Source organism: Schistocerca americana, chromosome 3 (assembly GCF_021461395.2).
Source record: "Schistocerca americana isolate TAMUIC-IGC-003095 chromosome 3, iqSchAmer2.1, whole genome shotgun sequence".
NCBI lineage: Eukaryota > Metazoa > Arthropoda > Insecta > Orthoptera > Acrididae > Schistocerca > Schistocerca americana.
In genome coordinates, this window is record NC_060121.1 from 750076532 (window position 1) to 750099535 (window position 23004).

The following is a 23004-nucleotide window of genomic DNA, read 5'->3' on the forward strand; positions in this document are numbered from 1 at the left end:
GATATCAACAAACACTTTTGAATTCTTAATATGATGTGGGCAGTGACCAACTATAGGCGCCAACAATTTAGCGTATAAAAGTAGGAGCCGCGCTAGTTTACGACAGCCAGTTTTAGCCCTGACGGCGACCATGGAGGTAGTGGTCGAAAGCTTGGAGTTTTATCCTGAATTGACGCGGCATGTACACCGAGAGATTTTTATTCAGTTTTGAGTGCTGTTTCACTGCGTGTAACGACGCAGCGCAGGTCCTCGGTCCGCATTCTGACGATTTAGTAGTGGTCTCCAGCCCTGCAGAGGGTAGCCCCTACAGTAGGCTAGACGCATTTCTTTATCCAGCGCCTTCAGTTTCTGCGCACTACGAAGATGATACCGGTACACGTGAAATTTTAACTCCTGCGTCATTTTCTCGTCACTACCTTACGAAATCTGAGATTGGACAGATGGTCTCCACACAGTTTTTTTTTTTTTTAAGGCGAACGCAGCATCACGTCCCTCATCTCTAGCGTTCGCCAAAAAGACCGGTCTCCCGCTTCTCTTCTCGTCTGCAACTGATCTACGTTCCCGGAAACGGGAATTGTTCAGCATTGCGGTGTCAGAATATTTCCCACGAAAACCATGCATACGAACATCTGGCAAAACACTGTTAAACAATGAAAAGTTCTTGGTCTTGGGTAAACGGCATGTTTACGAAAGAATGAAATGCGCAATATTACAGACGACGCGTGACTTCCATACACTACACGGGCATCTTCGTTCGTTTTCGATAATATCTGTAGTGCCACCTTGTGGTTGTTGCTCGAACGAATGCAATGCAACCAGTATTTGCTGATACATTTATTTATATGTCTGCGACTTTTTGATGGCGCTGTACAGTTACATCAGAGTCCATTTCCTCATCAGAATCCGACTATGAATTAGGATTCTAGAGCTTAACCATAGCTTCACAAATAAATACTGTGCGATACCGGCTAAGAAGCTGTTTCCCAACCCTCGGCGACACTGTTTCTCGTAGCTTCACCTGCGCTGCGCTACCGTGTACTGCGTCGCCTGTGTTCCAAAGTGTGTAAGGCCTAAATGCTGGGACTGAACGCACAAAGAGCGCTGTGTCGTCTTGAGAAGTGGCACGCCTTTACGATGCACACAGTGACTTGCCGCCTCTTATATTTATATCTTACTCTGAGTAATTCGATTTGGGAAAGTACAGCCGAGCATGGTCATTACAAGGCTAGTATTGAGAACTCAGAAGATACGAATATTTTCCTCTCTAACTGCATGCGTTGAAAAGTTGCTATTCCTTCACACGCAGACTTCCCACGCAGCTTTTCTCGTCACCCGGGTGGCCGGTGACAGGCGGGTTCTGCCGATCTTGAAAGGGTTATGCCGACGGGTGTGAGGGAGTCGAGTAGATGCTGTCCAGACGCCGACATTGTCATAAGAGCAGGGCTCACATGCCCACAGTTGCCTGAAGGAGCGGCTGGGGTTAGAGATTCTGTTACTTCGCAGAAACTTAGTGAAAACACTTTCTGACGGGCTACCACCGAGATGTGGGAATGACTTGTGTTCCCAGGCAGTCATGGCGGGCAAATCCCCACATATTCTGCAAAATCATAACTGTTATTGGCTTGCCCAGGGGATAGGTCCGTGACGTAGCAAAATCAGCGCAGAAATTGGCGCCAAGTATCTCCATTGGTGTAATAGTAGTGCTTCGGCAATAGAGTGAAATTTTCCACCGGTTTTCGAGTTGCTGATTGGCACGTTTAACCACGACCACTGTGGTGGTGGCGGGAATGTTCTGTGTTCGGCTGGTACGGGTGCTCTTGAGAGAGTCGGCTCTCGGCTTTCGGTCGGAGTGGGTTACAAGACTGAGCTCTCGCTGCTCTGGACAACCTGCCTTCCGTTGGCTGTCCAATATACTTTCATTTAATTGTAACTGTTTGACGAAGTTGCTGAAGTTTCGACTTTAACGTAACTTTCCGAGTACAGTTGGCAATTGAACGTTCTGCGTACAAGCGGCCTATGTTGTCCGTCTTGAGCAGTTTTGGCTAAAGTTGACTGTATCGGAGTTACCTTCACTTGTTAAAATCACCGTCAGTGATTGTGTCGTGAGCTTTCTTCGTCTCCCTCAGAGGCGCATTTGTATTGCTAGGAAGTCTTTAGTCTGGAACAACCAGACCAGGATAATTTGTTTCGGGCTATACTCGCAACATCATCATCACCACGACGGGACGTCGAAGCTACCAGCCATCGCCTCCGGTACGCCAGATCGTGTCCTTGCAGTTAAGAAGACAGCTTGGTAATGTATGTCCGCAGCACCGGCAGATTAGGGAATTTTGCTGTGTGATAATCAGAGCTCAGCAGAACGCGCCTTTTCCCGTATTTTCTAACGTGATTCTGTCTTGGGTGTTCACTGTCTCACTACTGTAGCAGCAATTAATGTTGGGTTGGCTGGGTGTTTCTCTTAAGATTTGAGTTGCAAGGAATTGGCTCCAACATAGCACATGGTCATAAATGTCACAAGCTAGTTTATGGATAACTTGACCTTCACAGCATTTATTTGAGTATCCAATTTGACGTACTGTAAATGTTTCATGTGTTTTGTTTATTGTTTTGAGTTTAGTCATAATAAATCAAATTGTTATTTTGGACAGAACTTTCATTCTGTAGATCGGTAGAGCAACCCTTTCATTTCTCACTACGTTAATGAAACTTTCCTTTATCAAATTAATTTGTATCAAATTAAATTATTACAGGTGCCAAACTCTTTTCTACTCCACTTGCAGGGTCGATTACAGTCAGTTCGCGTTTCTTCTTAATCCATGTGCAACAGCAAAAGTCGGAGTTAGAAAAGTGGGGGGCTTAGAGCATCATTACCTATGAAGATTCTAGACGAATTTAGTGTTAAATACACTGCTAGCCCCGGCACCTCGCAGTCTCACAAGGTTAGACGCCGCCAGGCTCGCGGCAGTAGTATCGAGTCACTGAAGTAGTTTGCTCTTCAGCCGAGAGTATCGCCCAATGGAAGTTCAAATAAAAAGTAGAATTAACAAAGGATAATTTGTCCTGTCTTTCCAATTCATGACACCCATTAACAATACGAATTTTATAAGATTCTTGACAAATTGAAAATAGGATCAGGATGAAACATTTGGATACCAGTATAAGAACTCAAGTGAACTGGTTAAGTTGTAAGCCCCTCACCTTTACGAAAGCTACTCTTGTACTAGTGGTCGAAACGGTGTTCAGTATAGCAGCATGATGACGCGGTCATACACTCTGTGAGGTAACGGGCGAGTCGTCCCGCCCTGAAAATGTTCCAAGTTCTGAGGAAGCAGTGGCCGCACGGGCCGGTCGGCTGGGCGCCCACGTGGTGCTAAAAGTTAGCCGGACGAGAGGGGCAGCCCCAGCGCATGATCCAGCCGCGTGCCTGGCAACTCCATGTTGACACTGTCACAAGGACGGTGCTTTGTGTCGATGAAGGAGATGCCTATGTCGGGAGTGCCAAAGATGGCGCACTTTGTGAAACCATAATAGCAGACATTTCACAGTTCGTATAGAAATTAATAGTAACCAGATGAATCATGATACCTCAACAAGAAACATGTACACTACCGTTACTTGCACGACGATTCTGATGGTGTAATCAGATTTTCAATATCTTTATTAGTTTAAAGTTTAGCATCGGACTGTAAATTATACAAGTAACACCCAGCAACGAATTTCCAAAATCCAAACGCTTCATCCGATTTTGTCGATCGCCGTGTCTTTAGAAAGCTATTAGTGTAAACCTAAATTGGTATGAATTACAGGCATGTAATTTAAATAGTACATGAGTTATTGGAGGTCAAAGTGGCCGATTACTATCGATCGCGTCAGCCCGTAAGTACTCCACATTTACACGAAAAAACGGTAACAGCATGCTTATAAATACGGGGTGATTCAAAAAGAATACCACAACTTTAGGAATTTAAAACTCTGCAACGACAAAAGGCAGAGCTAAGCACTATCTGTCGGCGAATTAAGGGAGCTATAAAGTTTCATTTAGTTGTACATTTGTTCGCTTGAGGCGCTGTTGACTAGGCGTCAGCGTCAGTTGATGCTAAGACGGCGACCGCTAAACAGAAAGCTTTTTGTGTTATTGAGTACGGCAGAAGTGAATCGACGACAGTTGTTCAGCGTGCATTTCGAACGAAGTATGGTGTTAAACCTCCTGATAGGTGGTGTATTAAACGTTGGTATAAACAGTTTACAGAGAATGGGTGTTTGTGCAAAGGGAAAAGTTCTGGACGGCCGAGAACGAGTGATGAAAATGTAGCACGCATCCAGCAAGCATTTGTTCGCAGCCCAGGAAAATCGACTCGCAGAGCTAGCAGAGAGCTGCAAATTCCACAATCAACTGTATGGAGAGTCCTACGAAAAAGGTTAGTTATGAAACCTGAACGTCAACTACCCGAGGCGATGGATCGGCCGCCAGGCAGCCCGTGACAGAGCACTTCATCACTGGCCTCCAAGAAGCCCTGATCTTACCCCCTGCGATTTTTTCTTATGGGGGTATGTTAAGGATATGGTGTTTCCGCCACCTCTCCCAGCCACCATTGATGATTTGAAACGAGAAATAACAGCAGCTATCCAAACTGTTACGCCTGATATGCTACAGAGAGTGTGGAACGAGTTGGAGTATCGGGTTGATATTGCTCGAGTGTCTGGAAGGGGCCATATCGAACATCTCTGAACTTGTTTTTGAGTGAAAAAAAACCTTTTTAAATACTCTTTGTAATGATGTATAACAGAAGGTTATATTATGTATCTTTCATTAAATACACATTTTTAAAGTTGTGGTATTCTTTTTGGATCACCCTGTATATTGATTCATCTATGTCTTTGTTAATATCCGATATATGCTATTGATGAAGAAACTGGTCAATTATTTACTGTGTTTTAAAAAATCACAGAGACATTAGGCTCCTTACCTACCTTTCGGCTGAAAGCAAGGGGAAACTACAGCCGTAATGTTTCCCGAGGACATGCAGCTTTACTGTATGATTAAATGATGATGGCGTCCTCTTGGGTAAAATATTCCGGAGGTAAAATAGTCCCCCATTCGGATCTCCGGGCGGGGACTACTCAGGAGGACGTCGTTATCAGGAGAAAGAAAACTGGCGTTCTACGGATCGGAGCATGGAATGTCAGATCCCTTAATTGGGCAGGTAGGTTAGAAAATTTAAAAAGGGAAATGGATAGGTTAAAGTTAGATATAGTAGGAATTAGTGAAGTTCGGTGACAGGAGGAACAAGACTTTTGGTCAGGTGATTACAGGGTTATAAATACAAAATCAAATAGGGGTAATACAGGAGTAGGTTTAATAATGAATAAAAAAATAGGAGTGCGGGTTAGCTACTACAAACAGCATAGTGAACGCATTATTGTGGCCAAGATAGACACAAAGCCCATGCCTACTACAGTAGTACAAGTTTATATGCCAACTAGCTCTGCAGATGATGAAGAAATAGATGAAATGTATGACGAGATAAAAGAAATTATTCAGGTAGTGAAGGGAGACGAAAATTTAATAGTCATGGGTGACTGGAATTCGTCAGTAGGAAAAGGGAGAGAAGGAAACATAGTAGGTGAATATGGGTTGGGGGGAAGAAATGAAAGAGGAAGCCGCCTTGTAGAATTTTGCACAGAGCATAACTTAATCATAGCTAACACTTGGTTCAAGAATCATAAAAGAAGGTTGTATACCTGGAAGAACCCTGCAGATACTAAAAGGTATCAGATAGATCATATAATGGTAAGACAGAGATTTAGGAACCACGTTTTAAATTGTAAGACATTTCCAGGGGCAGATGTGGATTCTGACCACAATCTATTGGTTACGAACTGCAGATTGAAACTGAAGAAACTGCAAAAAGGTGGGAATCTAAGAAGATGGGACCTGGATAAACTGAAAGAACCAGAGGTTGTAGAGAGTTTCAGGGAGAGCATAAGGGAACAATTGACAGGAATGGGGGAAAGAAATACAGTAGAAGAAGAATGGGTAGCTATGAGAGATGAAGTAGTGAAGGCAGCAGACGATCAAGTAGGTAAAATGGCGAGGGCTAATAGAAATCCTTGGGTAACAGAAGAAATATTGGATTTAATTGATGAAAGGAGAAAATATAAAAATGCAGTAAATGAAGCAGGCAAAAAGGAATACAAACGTCTCAAAAATGAGATCGGCAGGAAGTGCAAAATGGCTAAGCAGGGATGGCTAGAGGACAAATGTAGGGATGTAGAGGCTTGTCTCACTAGGGGTAAGATAGATACTGCCTACAAGAAAATTAAAGAGACCTTTGGAGAAAAGAGAACCACTTGTATGAATATCAAGAGCTCAGATGGCAACCCAGTTCTAAGCAAAGAAGGGAAGGCAGAAAGGTGGAAGGAGTATGTAGAGGGTTTATACAAGGGCGATGTACTTGAGGACAATATTATGGAAATGGAAGAGGATGTAGATGAAGATGAAATGGGAGATAAAATACTGCGTGAAGAGTTTGACAGAGCACTGAAAGACCTGAGTCGAAACAAGGCCCCGAGAGTAGACAACATTCCATTAGAACTACTGATGGCCTTGGGAGAGCCAGTCCTGACAAAACTCTACCATCTGGTGAGCAAGATGTATGAGACAGGCGAAATACCCTCAGACTTCAAGAAGAATATAATAATTCCAATCCCAAAGAAAGCAGGTGTTGACAGATGTGAAAATTACCGAACTATCAGTTTAATAAGTCACAGCTGCAAAATACTAACGCGAATTCCTTACAGACGAATGGAAAAACTGGTAGAAGCGGACCTCGGGGAAGATCAGTTTGGATTCCGTAGAAATGTTGGAACACGTGAGGCAATACTGACCCTACGGCTTATCTTAGAAGAAAGATTAAGAAAAGGCAAACCGACGTTTCTAGCATTTGTAGACTTAGAGAAAGCTTTTGACAATGTTGACTGGAATACTCTCTTTCAAATTCTGAAGGTGGCAGGTATAAAATACAGGGAGCGAAAGGCTATTTACAATTTGTACAGAAATCAGATGGCAGTTACAAGAGTCGAGAGGCATAAAAGGGAAGCAGTGGTTGGGAAAGGAGTGAGACAGGGTTGTAGCCTCTCCCCGATGTTGTTCAATCCGTATATTGAGCAAGCAGTAAAGGAAACAAAAGAAAAATTCGGAGTAGGTATTAAAATTCATGGAGAAGAAGTAAAAACTTTGAGGTTCGCCGATGACATTGTAATTCTGTCAGAGACAGCAAAGGACTTGGAAGAGCAGTTGAACGGAATGGACAGTGTCTTGAAAGGAGGATATAAGATGAACATCAACAAAAGCAAAACGAGGATAATGGAATGTAGTCAAATTAAATCGGGTGATGCTGTGGGAATTAGATTAGGAAATGAGACACTTAAAGTATAAAGGAGTTTTGCTATTTAGGGAGTAAAATAACTGATGATGGTCGAAGTAGAGAGGATATAAAATGTAGACTGGCAATGGCAAGGAAATCGTTTCTGAAGAAGAGAAATTTGTTAACATCGAGTATAGATTTAAGTGTCAGGAAGTCGTTTCTGAAAGTATTTGTATGGAGTGTAGCCATGTATGGAAGTGAAACATGGACGATAACTAGTTTGGACAAGAAGAGAATAGAAGCTTTCGAAATGTGGTGCTACAGAAGAATGCTGAAGATAAGGTGGGTAGATCACGTAACTAATGAGGAGGTATTGAATAGGATGGGGGAGAAGAGAAGTTTGTGGCACAACTTGACTAGAAGAAGGGATCGGTTGGTAGGACATGTTTTGAGGCATCAAGGGATCACAAATTTAGCATTGGAGGGCAGCATGGAGGGTAAAAATCGTAGATGGAGACCAAGAGATGAATACACTAAGCAGATTCAGAAGGATGTAGGTTGCAGTAGGTACTGGGAGATGAAGAAGCTTGCACAGGATAGAGTAGCATGGAGAGCTGCATCAAACCAGTCTCAGGACTGAAGACCACAACAACAACAACAACCTACCTTTTGCTTCTTTTCTTTTGATATATGTTTATTTAATTGTTTATGTATTTAATAAAGTGTGTTAGAACGTGTTTATGGTCCAGCCGCAGGAATATTTATTTAATTTCAAGTATTTAAATGTAAAACCACTATTTCGAATATGTTTCATTATGTTTTTGAGTGTTCTTTGGCTAGAAGACATGGCACGAACGCTCTAGCCAATCACAGCGCTCGTGAATGGGGAGACTGGATGGAAGCGAGTTCGGGAGAGGAGAACACAGAAAGTTCGGGCAGTGCGGAGTGCTGGGCGGTACGGGACTGGACACGGGAGGGAGTGCTGGACGCGGACGCACAGTCGATAGACGGACCGGGAGAGAGTGGAGCAGTTTACGCGTGGTCGCGGCAAATAGAAATATTTCGTAGTGCTGACTTGTGCACTTGTGAGATTTCCGTGGCTTCTACAGTGAAGACGTGGTGTACGCTTAGAAGTGAATATCTCGCTAGCTTTGTTGTTCATAACTAATTACGTGCAGTAGGAATCTATTGTTTCCCTGTTATTCAACTTATGATTTATTTAATTGCTGGACCATCTACACCAATAAGTGTTTTGCAGAAATATACAACATTCTCAAAAGTACTTCTAGTTATCGTGCTCATCATTTAAAGTCGTTAAGATAGTGCCTGCAGATTTTATTTAATTACAATCTTTCATTTATAAACGTCTGTGTTGCGTTCAAAATCTGCAATTGCCAACTGATAGGAACCTTCGACCATTCGATTCATGTATCTATTCATATTGTATACTGTAGACTCAGCAGTATTTGGCTTGTAATGCGGCAACTACGTATCCCAGCCCCTAGACAACGAAACCAGCCAAAACTTTTAGTATTGCAACGTTGAGTCTGAGGGTGAGTAGTTGTTTACAAAGCCCGCAACTCGGACCTTTTTTAATTGATCTTGACACTGGCAACGAAAAGCTACGTTAGTAGAGATACCAGATGAGAATCAGCCAAGTTCCATATCGATTTTTTACAATTTTTATAAGGTAGTTGGCGAATGACTCACCAGCCACAAATATTTTAAAATGTTTTATTTTTTTGCCATAACCAGCATCCCACGCTCTAACTTTTTAATTTTTTATTTCTTGCAACTAACTCATAAACCGTAATGATAAACAAATATCTGTAGACATAAATGTGTGTACATATGTGTCTGCTTTATAATATGCAAGCAGTTGGCTTTGCAGTATTTAGTCAATAATTTCCACAGACAGTAAGAAAACCTACTAAAAATAATCTGTCCTATTCTGTTTTAATAATAAGTTTACTCTTAGAGTGCAAACATAAAATATTTCTCTGTTGTTAACGTGTTGCATTTTGCACATCTCACACTTCAGCTTTCCTCTGTTTACATCCTTGGCCAATATTTAATGACTGATATCTTTGTATCTTCCCTTAATAATAATCTTTGCATCGTAAACAAAAACACCAAGCATATAGCACATGTGTAATGCTTAAGATTGACATTAAGAATATTATGAAGTATGCCACAGTAATTCATGCAAAGTATGTGTACTGTGTGGAATTCAGCAACGTATACATCGAGCTGGAAAACCGCATGGACTGCAACAAACAAACTGGCATCTACTGAAACTTACGTAAGTCAACATTACTATTTTGCACCATTTATAAATAAATACAAGAACTTAAGTGTATTTTTATTAATGAAAGAACTTACAAAGAGGCATTAAATACTCAAATATTCTTGTGCAGAGTGGAATTAGACGACATGCTGATGGTCAAAACATCTGTGTACGAAAAAATATTAGCCCTCTGAAGATGGGCATGGTAGCCCGAAACCGGTTATGGTACTAAAAGAAAACATTTGAAATGTATTTGTGACTAGTTGCGTCATTCATCAACTATCATTAACGGCCGCGGATTTCACAAGATTCAACAGGAATAAAATAACACGTTTATAGGGTGTTTTGATAAATCAGGTAACACTTACCTTCGGTAAGGGCTTCCGTTCCTTTTCGATGTGAAGGCCAGTCATCTCTATTACATTGGGCAGACGTGGGTGCGGGTAATTGGCACTGAAGTGGTTGTTCGCCAGGAAAAGACTCATGTTACGCATCATGTCCATGAGACTAGGAACATCTGGTCCAAAATGCTTCCGTATAATCCTCTCATGTACAGGCAGAATGACACTCGCACCAGAGCGCGCTTGCTTGAACAGGGCAAGAAAGTTGTCCATTCTCTGCCAGAAATCCATGTGGTCTGTGTACGGTGCCAGGATCTCTGGCATGTACGACGGATTCACAGTGTCACCCATGAGGGCACTGATCCCGCCAGTCATCCCCATCGAAAGGAAGCCGATGACAGGCGGCGGCCCCAGTTTGTGGATGAAACCAAAGTAGCAGAAAGTGGGGGCCGCCTCCAAGATCACGACATCAAACTTCTCATCCTGCCTGAAAAGACATAAAAAACCAAAATCTTTGAAGCTAATCGAGATAATTAGTTTTATAACTTCACCATCCACACGTACAACTACACTCTGCAAACTACTGTCACGGGCTTGGCAGCAGGTGGCTCCCATATTATTAGATATTCTTACAGTTCCATTGATGAAAGGAGCACTGGAAGAATGGTTGCTAAACGAGCTGTGCAAGCATAGTTAGTCTGATTGTACCTTCGTGATCGCTACTTAAGCGATATGTAGGAGGTTGTAGTATATTACTAGAGTCCTCAATTGAACATAGTCCTTGAATGTTTGTATTTTTTCACTGGATAGTTGACGTCCCCCTTCAGGCATCTTCCAGATCAAGTTTTTCAGAATGTCCCCGTTACTCTTCCAAGGGTCAAATATACCTGCGACCATTCTTGCCGTCCTTCTTTTTTCAATATCCCACTTAGTCCTGTTTGGTGTAGGTGCCACAAATTCTAGCAATATTACATCGAGTTGTATTATATACAATGTAGCGCGGCGGTTAGTATTGCTGGCTGGCGTGCTGTAGGTAACTGGTTCAAACCTGACCACCATAAATTATTTTTTATCTAGTATTTGCATTTATTGAAGGTTCATGAAATCTCTTAAGTTTTTAATGCTCGTATTTTCTGAAATATTCGATGTTTATACAAATAGCAGCACTCTCCATCCAAGAGCTCAGTTCTGCTTCGGCTGTACATTAGTGTTGGTAACAAACATGCTTTCAGTTATAACAGACCCACACACCACTACGCACCACACATACTGTTGTCTGGGACACACTATTTGTAGATATATTGTACTTTTACTGTCTTTTACTACAAGTGGCTGATCACCCACAAAAACTGCAATACCTTGCTACAGCCTTGAATGGCTTTCGTAGTGTCAAACTATGGAATTGCAAATTATTCAAATGAGGATCGTTAAATGCTTGCCCTATAATGAATTTATGATAAAACTGTGTCATACCTAGGTAGCCTGGTAGCGAGGGTCGTGTTGTCAAGGTGAAAGTTGCGGTCCCCTAGTGGAGGGCAGCTTTTGTTCTGCTATATAGCACGTTTCCACACTCGCCGGGAGAGCAGAGTTGTAGGATGGGAGAAAGAATTTGTATCAGCAGGAGGCTGGCACTCTCCCATGTTCAGAAAAGCACCTTCAGCAGATGGGAATCTCCAGCTTTCTGGATAAACATGACGACGCCACGGAATTAGCAACTAGCCTCGGGCACAGTTTTTAACTTTCCCAGGACCTGAGAAGCGAGGCTAGCTGCTGGAAGCAAAACGCAACTGGAAAAATAAGGTGATGTCATGAGGCCAGATCACATAAAGCTTTTTGGAGAAGAGAGAAGGATAGAGAAGTCGTTGAAGTTCCTTATGTGATACTCTCTCTTGGGATTTTTGCTCAATAATTCTTGTAAAATGATGGTAAGTCCGTTTTTCTTGGAGGAAAGGAAAGAGCAGGCTGTTAGATTCTGATAGATAAGAAGGGCTTCAACGTGGGTCTTGACGCTGAGCACATCTCTGCAGGCTGCAGTCTCCACTGTAGCATTCGATTAGAGGCCCAATGATCGAGTGTCGAGTCTGCAGCAGTGGTTGTCTAGCACCATATGGCAGACAACCAGAGATGAAGGCAACGCCCTGATCATCTTATGCCGATAATTTATCGTGAGCAGAAACAGCAGCACTGTCGAGCTATGATTATCTCTGACTAGCATAGGTGCCCATTTCAGCTTTGACAACAAAGAGTTACTCTTATTTCAAGTTTATGGTACAGATTTCGTAGTTTTTAACTTTGTTTTATGAGACATGTACGTTTTCATTTTTGTAGTTTATGTGAATAAATTAATATATTCATTCAAATCGTGTTTTTGTTAACACCTTAAACATTTGCATTCTTGATATTAGGCAGTTCCCACCTTGAGGATCTGCAGCTGTGGCTATAACGTTTCCTTGCGATTGCTAGTCCATTTGCGTATTGTAATGTTGCTTGTGTCTTAAGGAAATGTGTCTGTCTCACAGTTAATCCTGATTCAGATTCTCACTATTTAAATACTTGGAGTTTTGCACCTGGACCATGGTTCCATTATACCAGCACACCTCCTGTTGCCACAGCGAAAGCCTCACACCACCCAAGACAGTTCCCACCTCTCGCTCACATCCACGTACTTACCAGCGCTCAGTTAACCTTCCCAATCTCTTCCCTAGAGCCTTTGTGATCGTTGTATATCAATCACCACTAGTTCCCTTCCCACCCTTAATGGGCAATATGGTAACAGCATCCATCGTCTAGTGACCATGAGTAATACTGTAATATTCAATGCTGTAAAGTGAAAATACGGATGTAGATAACCAGACAATGGGTTCTCGTATGGCTCACGTCAAAGACTTGGGCGTATGCATCATGTGCCCCATTTCACGTCATATGGAAGGCGTCTGACGTGGCGAGAAGCGCCTTTCATCCCATTAATTCGTGTGTGTGACGATCTACTTCAAAGATTTGTAGTCACCTACTCTACGTGATCAAAAGTATCTGGACACCTGACTGAAAATGTCTTACAAGTTCGTGGCGCCCTCCATCGGTAATGCTGGAATTCACCATGGTGTTGGCCCACCCTTAGCCCTGATGACAGCTTTCACTCTCGCGGGCATACGTTCAATGAGGTGCTGGAAGGTTTCTTGGGGAACGGCAGCCCATTCTTCACGGAGGGCTGCACTGAGGAGAGGTATCGATGTCCGTCGGTGAGGCCTGGCACAAAGTCGGCGTTCCAAAACATCCCAAAGGTGTTCTATAGGATTCAGGTCAGGACTCTTTGCAGGCCAGTCCATTACAGGTATGTTATTGTCGTGTAACCACTCCGCCACAGGCCGTGCATTATGTACAGGTGCTCGATTGTGTTAAAAGATGCAATCGCCATCCCCGAATTGCTCTTCAACAGTGGGAAGCAAGAAGGTGCTTTAAACATCAGTGTAGGCCTGTACTGTGACAGTGCCACGCAAAACAACAAGTGGTGCAAACCCCTTCCATGAAAAACACGACCACACCATAACAGCGCCGCCTCCGAAATTTAGTGTTGGCACTACACACGCTGGCAGATGACGTTTCGGGCGTTCGTCATACCAACTTCCTGTCACCGGTTCGCCACATTGTGTACCGTGATTCGTCACTCCACACAACGTTTTTCCACTATTAATTAGTCCAATGTTAACGCTCCTTACACCAAGCGAGGCGTCATTTGGCAGTTAGCGGCGTGATTTGTGGTTTATGAGCAGCCGCCCGATCATGAAATCTAAGTTTTCTCATCTCCCGCCTAATTCTCATAGTACTTGCAGTGGATTTCGCTGCCGTTTCGAATTCCTGTTTGATGATCTGAATAGATGTCTACCTATTACACATTATGATCCTCCTCAACGGTGGCGGTCTCTGTCAGTCAATAGACGAGGTCGGCCTGTACTCTTTCGTGCTGTACGTGTCCCTTCACGTTTCCACTTCAATATCACACCGGAAACAGTGGACCTAGGGATGTTTAGGAGGTGGAAATCTCGCCTACAGACGTATGACAAACGTGACACCCAATCACCTGACCACGTTCGAAGTCCGTGAGTTCCGCGGAGCGCCCCATTCTGCTCTCTCACGATGTCTAATCACTACTGAGGTCGCTGATATGGAGTACCTTGCAGTAGGTGGCAGCACAATGCACCTAAAATGAAAAACGTATGTTTTTGGGGGTGTCTGAATACTTTTGACCACATAGTTTTTTGTCTGCTGAGGTAGTAGACCTGTCAGTTCGAAGTGCAAGGCTTGTCTTGATAGGCCGTGTGAGCTTTGATGGGAGCCAAACAACAGGAAAACTAGACCACATAAATCGTTTCACAATCCCTGCTAGCTTTGCACATTTGCACTAGACTTAGCGCATTAAGTGTACCGCACCCGAACCATGGAAAACACCCCCATACCTTAACACCCTCTGCTCCAAGCTTCACATACTCCATTCCTCCACAAGCGCTCAGGTAAGATCCACATCCTCTTAATGTACCACACTCATTTTAGTTGTATTTCTATCTGGACTGAGATAATCTGCCTTAAGCGGAGATTTCAGGTTTATTAAATAATATTTTTTTGCTATGAAAGTCGGGTCTCGTGATCTGGTGGTAACGAGCGTTACTGGAAACTGAGAGGTCTCTTGATCGAATCCCGGCCGGACGATGGAAATGTTTCGGTATACTTTTACACTCGCCTTCACCTCCTGATGACGTAAAGATATGCTTGGAATGACGCTTGGTTCGGATTGCATGTTAAACCGTAGTCCGACTTTTCCCAGTAGGACTACCCGATTAGGTTAAGGGAAAGGATGCTGGTAGACCTCCTTATTTCATATAATCTTATGCAAACCGTATTCTTTCCAACGAGAGTGCAAGGGAACAGTAGAACAACCATAGACTACATTTTTGTTCATTCCTCATTACTAGAAGGGCATTCTGTTAGCAAAATAGTGAATGGCCTTTCAGATCATGATGCGCAAGTTTTAACTCTAAAAGATTTTTGTGCTACAACACATGTTTTTAGGAAAGCTGATCCAGTTGCTGTAGAGACCTTTGTAAACCTTATCAAGGAACAAGAGTGGCAAGATGTTTATAGTGCTGATAAAGTAGACGATAAATATAATGCTTTCCTCAAGACTTTTCTCGTGCTCTTTGAAAGTTGCTTTCCGTTAGAACGTTCAAAACAGGGTACTAGCACAAACAGGCAGCCTGGGTGGCTGACTAGAGGGATAAGAATATCCTGTAGAACAAAGTGGCAATTATATCAGAACGTTGGAAACAGTCAAAATCTAAATACAGCAGCCCATTACAAACAGTATTGTAAGGTGCTTAAAAAAGTTATTAGGAAGGCAAAAAGTATGTGGTATGCAGATAGAATAGCTAAGTCTCTGGATAAAATTAAAACCACATGGTCAGTCGTAAAGGAAGTGGCTGGTCTGCAGAGACAGGTCGAGGATATAGAATCAGTGCGTAGTGGGAATGTCCGTGTTATTGATAAATCGCATATATGTACAGTATTTAATAATCACTTTCTGAATATAGCAGGTGAACTAAATAGAAACCTAGTCCCAACAGGCAATCATATAGCGCTCGTAGAAAAAAGTGTTCTGAGACTGTTACCTGAAATGCTCCTCCACGATACTGACAAGAGGGAGATTGAGTTAATAATTAAATCACTAAAGACCAAGAACTCTCATGGATATGACGGGGTATCTAGCAGAATACTGAGGTATTGTTCTATGTATGTTAGCCCAGTACTTAGCCATATCTGTAACTTTTCCTTTAGGAGTGGTCGGTTTCCTGACCGATTAAAGTACTCGGTAGTGAAGCCACTTTATAAAAAGGGAGACAGGGATAATGTTGACAATTATAGACCTATTTCTATGCCATCGGTGTTTGCTAAAGTTATCGAGAAGGTTGTATATACAAGGTTACTGGAGCATTTAAATTCACATAATTTGCTGTCAAATGTACAGTTTGGTTTTAGAAGTGGTTTAACAACTGAAAATGCTATATTCTCTTTTCTATGTGAGGTTTTGGACGGATCAAATAAAAGGTTGCGAACGCTAGGTGTTTTCTTTGATTTAACGAAGGCTTTTGACTGTGTTGACCACAAAATATTACTGCAGAAGTTGGACCATTATGGAGTAAGGGGAGTAGCTTACAATTGGTTCGCCTCTTACTTTCAGAACAGAAAGCAGAAGGTAATTCTCCGCAATATTGAGAGTGGTAGTGATGTTCAGTCCCAATGGTACACTGTTAAATGGGCCGTTCCCCAAGGATCGGTGCTGGGGACACTTCTGTTTCTTATTTATATAAATGATATGCCTTCTATTATTACAGTTGATTCAAAAATATTTCTGTTTGCTGATGACACCAGCTTGGTCATGAAGAATCTTGTGTTTAATATTGAAACATTACCAAATAATGTAGTTCATGAAATAAGTTCGTGGCTTGTGGAAAATAATTTGATGCTAAATCACAGTAAGACTCAGCTTTTACAGTTTCTGACTCACAATTCAACAAGAACTGATATTTTGATCAGACAGAATGGCATATTATAAGCGAGACGGAACAGTTCAAGTTCCTAGGCGTTCGGATAGATAGTAAGCTGTTGTGGAAAGCCCATGTTCAGGATCTTGTTCAGAAACTAAATGCTGCTTTATTTACCATTAGAACAGTATCTGAAATAACTGACATTTCAACACGAAAAGTAGTCTACTTCGCATATTTTCATACGCTTATGTCATATGGTATTATTTTTTGGGCTAATTCTTCTGATTCAAAAAGGGTATTTTGGCTCAAAAACGGGCTGTTCGAGCTATATGTGGTGTAAGTTCGAGAACCTTTTGTCGACCCCTATTCAATAGTCTGGGAATTCTGACATTGCCCTCACAGTATATATTTTCTTTAATGTCGTTTGTTGTTAGCAATGTTAGCTTATTCCCAAGAGTTAGCAGCTTTCACTCAGTTAATACTAGGCAGAAATCAAATCTGCATGTCGAATGCACTTCCTTGACTCCTGCGCAGAAAGGAGTGCACTATTCTGCTGCATCCATTTTCATTAAGTTACCACAAGAACTCAAAAATCTTAGCAGTAGCCCAAACGCTTTTAAGTCTAAACTGAAGAGTTTCCTCATGGCTCACTACTTCTATTCTGTCGAGGAGCTCCTGGAAGAGCTGAAAAATTAAGCAAATTCCAGTGTTACAGTGTTGATTTTCTTTATTTAAACTTACGAATTGTCGCCGCCTGAATACGTTTCTTGTATTTCCTTTAACTGCTTCCACTATCGTGTTATAATTTCGTGTATTGACTCGTTCCATGACCATGGAGACTTCTCCTTAATTTGGTCCCACGGAACAATAAATAAATAAATAAATAAAACATAAACCAACGAGAGGTGTCCAATTGCAAGAACTTGCAAACAGGCGGCTGAGCATCCATCTTTAGGGACCAGCCAGTCATACCATGCGAATGTACAGGGTGGCGCAGATGAAAAATCAAATGGCTCCAAGCACTATGGGACTTAACAGCTGAGGTCATCAGTTCCCTAGACTTAGAACTACTTAAACCTACCTAAACCTAAGGACATCACACATATCCAAGCCCGAGGCATAATTCGGACCTGCGACCGTAGCAGCTGCGTAGTTCTGGACTGAAGCGCCTAGAACCGCTCGACCAGCGCAGATAAAAGCAGCTCTTGTAAGTATAAAGGAAATGAAGTGAAATTACAGAAACGAACAGCTGAAATGGACTTACTATTTATTTAAAATGAAAAATACAATGAAAAATACAATTATAGAAGATGCTGAAATACCAATACGCAGCTCTCCACGTCTAAGCATATTCAGATACACTCTGCATAAGGTTCGGATATCGATGGCGGCAACTTCACGTCTGATATTGTGTTTCTTCAGTTCCCGTGCTGTGTGTGGATTTGTTCCATAGACATTGCTGTTCAAGTGCCCCAACAGGAAAAAATCAAATGTTGTTTGATCCGGCGAACGTGGTGGCCACAAATGTTTGCTAACGGTTCGTTCCTGGGTGAAGACATCATGGACTCATTCCAGGGATACTTTAGACGTGGGGCAGGTTTCCCCATCTTGCTGGAAGAAGCAGTCTTGTCTTTCCTGTTCAATGAGTTGAGCACAAAACGTACCAGAGAGTTCCATATATGAGCCCCGTAGTATGTCAAAAAATATCAGGACAATCATACGCGTCCCTGTTAAAATTAGCCCTGTTAAAATTAGTGTTTGGTGCATTTTTTCATCGTGGAATGGTTGCTGACACACAGTACTAGGGTTCTCCGTTGCCCACCACCTCGTGTTCTGTGAATTCACATGATCGGAAAGTTGAAACCACGCTTCATCACTCACAATGTAATAGCTGCTAACATGAGTAACGTAGAAGTAAATATCCCCGGAGTAGTGAAGCAACTTGAATCACTTAATAAAAGCAAGTCTTCTGGTCCAGACTGTGTACCAACTAAGTTTCTTTCGGAGTATGCTAATGCATTAGCTCCATACTTAACAATCATATACAACCATTCGCTCGACGAAAGATCAGTACCCAAAGACTGGAAAGTTGCACAGGTCACACCAGTAGTCAAGAAAGGCAGTAGGAGTAATCCTCTAAATTACAGGCCCATATCGTTAACGTCGATATGCAGCAGTATTTTGGAACATATATTGTGTTCAAACATTATGAATTACCTCGAAGAAAACTGTCTATTGACACACAGTCAACATGGGTTTAGAAAACATCTTTCCTTTGAAACACAACTAGCTCTTTATTCACATGAAGTGCTGAGTGCTATTGACAAGGGATTTCAGATCGATTCCGTATTTCTGGATTTCCGGAATGCTTTTGACACTGTACCACTCAAACGGCTTGTAGTGAAATTGCGTGCTTATGGAATATCGTCTCAGTTATGTGACTGGATTTGTGATTTCCTGTCAGAGAGGTCACAGTTCGTAGTAATTGACGGAAAGTCATCGAGTAAAACAGAAGTGATTTCTGGCGTTCCCCAAGGTAGTGTTATAGGCCCTTTGCTGTTCCTTATGTATATAAACGATTTGGGAGACAATCTGAGCAGCCGTATAACGTTGTTTGCAGATGACGCCGTCGTTTATCGACTAATAAAGTCATCAGAAGATCAAAATCAAATTGTAAAACGATTTGGAAAAGATATCTGAATGGTGCGAAAATTGTCAGTTGACCCTGAATAACGAAAAGTATGAGGTCATCCACATGAGTGCTAAAAGGAATTCGTTAAACTTTGGTTACACGATAAATCAGTCTAATCTAAAAGCCGTAAATTCAACTGAATACCGAGGTATTACAATTACGAGCAACTTAAATTGGAAGGAACACATAGAAAATGTTGTGGGGAAGGCTAACCAAGGACTGCGTTTTATTGGCAGGACTCTTAGAAAATGTAACAGATCTACTAAGGAGACTGCCTACACTGCCTCTTTTAGAATACTGCTGCGTGGTGTTCGATCGTTACCAGCTAGGACTGACGGAGTACATAAAAAAAGTTCAAAGAAGGGCAGCACGTTTTGTATTATCGCGAAATATGGGAGAGAGTGCCACAGAAGTGATACAGGATTTGGGCTGGACATCATTAAAAGAATGGCGTTTTTCGTTGCGACGGAATCTTCTCTCGAAATTCCAATCACCATCTTTCTCCTCCGAACGCGAAAATGTTTTGTTGACATCGACCTACTTAGGGAGAAACGATCACCACGATAAAATGAGGGTTATCAGAGCTCATACGGAAAGATATAGTTGTCCGTTCTTTCCGCGCGCTAAACGAGATTGGAATAATAGAGAATTGTGAAGGTGGTTCGATGAACCCTCTGCCAGGCACTTAAATGTGATTTGCAGAGTACCCATGCAGATGTAGATATAAGAAAGTACCTGCTTGGGTTATTAAAAAGCCACGTGCAGTAATGTAAACGTTTCTCACTGTCATCGATGACGTAATTGCTGCACAACTGTCTCACGATGTGGCTTCAAATTAAGACTTTTCAATATCCTCTGGCAACTTCTCCTACTTACTTGCATGCGCCTGTTAGGCAGTTTACGTGTAGTCTTTTTTGCGCCTTGAGTAATTCTTTGGCGAATGTCTGCAACAACGTCTGGTGTGCGAACAGAAGGAATTCTCCGTCGTTTTAAATTTTACACAGATCCGTAGGTGTGTCAATATTTATAGAGACTCTGTATTACCCTCTTCGCTGGTAGTCCTCTATCCGGATACTTGACCCCGAAAATTTCGCGAGTTCTCTTAATCGAACATGTTTTCAAATACGCTTCGACAACTTCAAAGTCACTTTGCAGATCGCAGATAGGAACGTCTAACTTCACTGATGAAATAAACTGAAATGCTGACAGAAAAATACTATCAATCGATTATTGCATAAAACTGTCCATTTTATAGCTATTTATTCTATTTCAAAAGTCGAAATACTGCATTCGCATCTAGAGGGGAAGCGGGCTACTTTTAACTGCGCCTCCCTGTGCTTCAGTTATGTAGAGAAGTCTGTGTCGCTGTTCAACTTCGAGCTACGTCGAGCCAGTAGGAAGACATCGATATAATTTCTTTTACCACACTAGCGCAGTGTTTTCAAACTATTAACAGCTAACACAGAGCACATACGAGTGTAAGTCAATTATTATCCGCAAAGTAGTTATAAAATTTTATTGTTATCAGATAGGAAACTTACAAGAACATCATTTTTCGATATAGTCTCGTTGCGTTTCAACGCACTTGGTCCATCGTTGTACAAGCTTCCTGATGTCCTCATAGGAGAAGGTTCTCGTTTGAGCTATGAACCAGAAATGCACCGCTTCTTTCACTGCTTCGTCCGAGCAAATCGACGGCCCATTAATGCCTGTTTGAGTGGAACAAACAAGTGATAGTCAGAAGGGGCAAGATCGGGACTGTATGGAGAATGATCATGTACTTCAAATTTGAGTTTATGGGGCATTTCAGAAGTGTGGGTAGCAGTATGCGGACGGGCATTGTCGTGCAACAACACACCTTTTGACAGCAATCCTCGGCGTTTGCTTCGAATAACAGGATTTAGCCTGGCAGTAAGCATCTCACTGTAACGTACACTATTTATTGTTGTGCCCCTTTCCCCATAATGTTCCAGTACTGGACGTTGTGCGCCCCAAAAAACCGTAAGCATCAGTTTTCCTGCGGACGGTTGGGTCTTGAACTTTTTCTTGCACGGCGAATTTGGATATTTCCATTCCATACTCTGCCGTTTACTCTCCGGCTCGTAATGATGGATCTATGTTTCGTCATCAGTAATGATCCCGTCTAAGAAGTTGTCCCCTTCGTTACCATAGCGATCCAAATGTTTTTTGCAGATGTCCAAGCGCGTTTGTTAATGCTACTGTGTGAGTTATTTTGAGACCCACCTTTATGAAACCCAAGTCTGTTGTGGATGATTTCGTAGGCAGAACCGTGACTATTTCGCAGACGATGTGCCACTTCTTCAATAGCTAACCGTCTGTCTAAGAGAATCATTTCACGTGAACGCACAATGGTTTCTTCATTTGTGGCGGCAAACGGTCGTCCTGCTCCTTCATTGTGCGTAACACTTGTGCGACCATTTCGGAATTTTTCAAGGCATTCGTACATACTCCGTTGGGGCAAAACACTGTTCCTGTACTGTACCGAAAGTCTTTAATGAATTTCGGCCCCTGATACGCCTTCCGGCCACAAAAAACGGATCACTGAACGTTGCTCTTCATTGGTACAAATAGACAGCGGAGCAGCCATGATTAACAGCATGGCAGCGATAACGAAAGTAACCTAGCAGCTTGAAAATTGCAGAGATATAACAACAAATAAACGAAGCATGTGTCACAACGTGAAACGACAGTACTACCAAAATAAACAAAAATATAACTAAATTGCAGATAATAATTGACTTACTCTCGTACATCAAAAACAACTTGTACCTGTAAGATGTAATCGCTTTACAGACACAGTTCGTCGGTGCATGAGGTCCACAATGATGATTCTAACTTTAGTTTTATCTTGGTTAATTCTGGTTAACCCCATTTGTTTACTCCTTTGCACTTTGTGTAAGTGCTTGGCATTTCGAAACTTAGATATTGTCAGTCAAACTGTACTTATTCGCAAGTGGTACATATACGATATAAAAGTGGTACCGGTAACATTTCAGGACACAAGACCTGGGGTCATGGCCTCTAATGGATTCCCAAATTAAAGTAAAAGTAGAAGGGCAGGCTTTCACGTGTAAGCATCCTTCACCTGAGAATATCTCCACTGCCTTCCTGAACGGCATTCTGCTGCCAATCGGGATATACAGGGTGGTCCATTGATCGTGACCGGGCCAAATATCTCACGAAATAAGCTTCAAACGAAAAAAACTACAAAGAACGACACTCGTCTAGCTTGAAAGGGGAAACCAGATGGCGCTATGGTTGGCCCGCTAGATGGCGCTGCCATAGGTCAAACGGATATCAACTGCGTTTTTTTTTTAAATAGCTTATTTCGTGAGATATTTGGCCCGGTCACTATCAATGGACCACCCTGTATACCCTCACAGTTCTTACTTTCTTGTTCCAAATCGGTGTGCTCCGACGTGTTTCTAGAGTCATCAGTCAACGCGATAACTTCCAAGCTTCCAGAGGTGCTCTTGCCCCAATGATAACTTCTGTGCCCTGTAATTTGCTGTAAACGGAGATATTCGTGTGAAGTGGTGGCTTCTGTAATCCATAGTAACGATGTGGTTCCGGATTATATGGTTGTTCGCTGTCGCCCAACATTGACCCGGGGAGAGATCCGCTACAAAATGACTCCCCCCTATGGCCTATTACAATCCCCGACAGAGATCTGCTCGGATGCAGATCGATTATCTGCGGGCGTTCGCAATTTATGCTTAAAAGATGAAGGACGTTGTCAGTGCTGCCATTTTCGTATATT

The 23004-nt window shown here is 42.3% G+C and overlaps 1 protein-coding gene across 1 annotated transcript in view; it reads right to left on the bottom strand.

Moving 5' to 3' along the window:
* The window catches only part of LOC124607179 (UDP-glucosyltransferase 2-like), a 125556-nt gene that overhangs the window by 32210 nt on the left and 70342 nt on the right, over positions 1-23004 (bottom strand). Inside the window, exon 3 of the mRNA XM_047139396.1 lies at positions 10023-10482. Coding sequence (XP_046995352.1) covers positions 10023-10482 — 460 coding nt within the window. The remainder of the gene's footprint in view (positions 1-10022; positions 10483-23004) is intronic.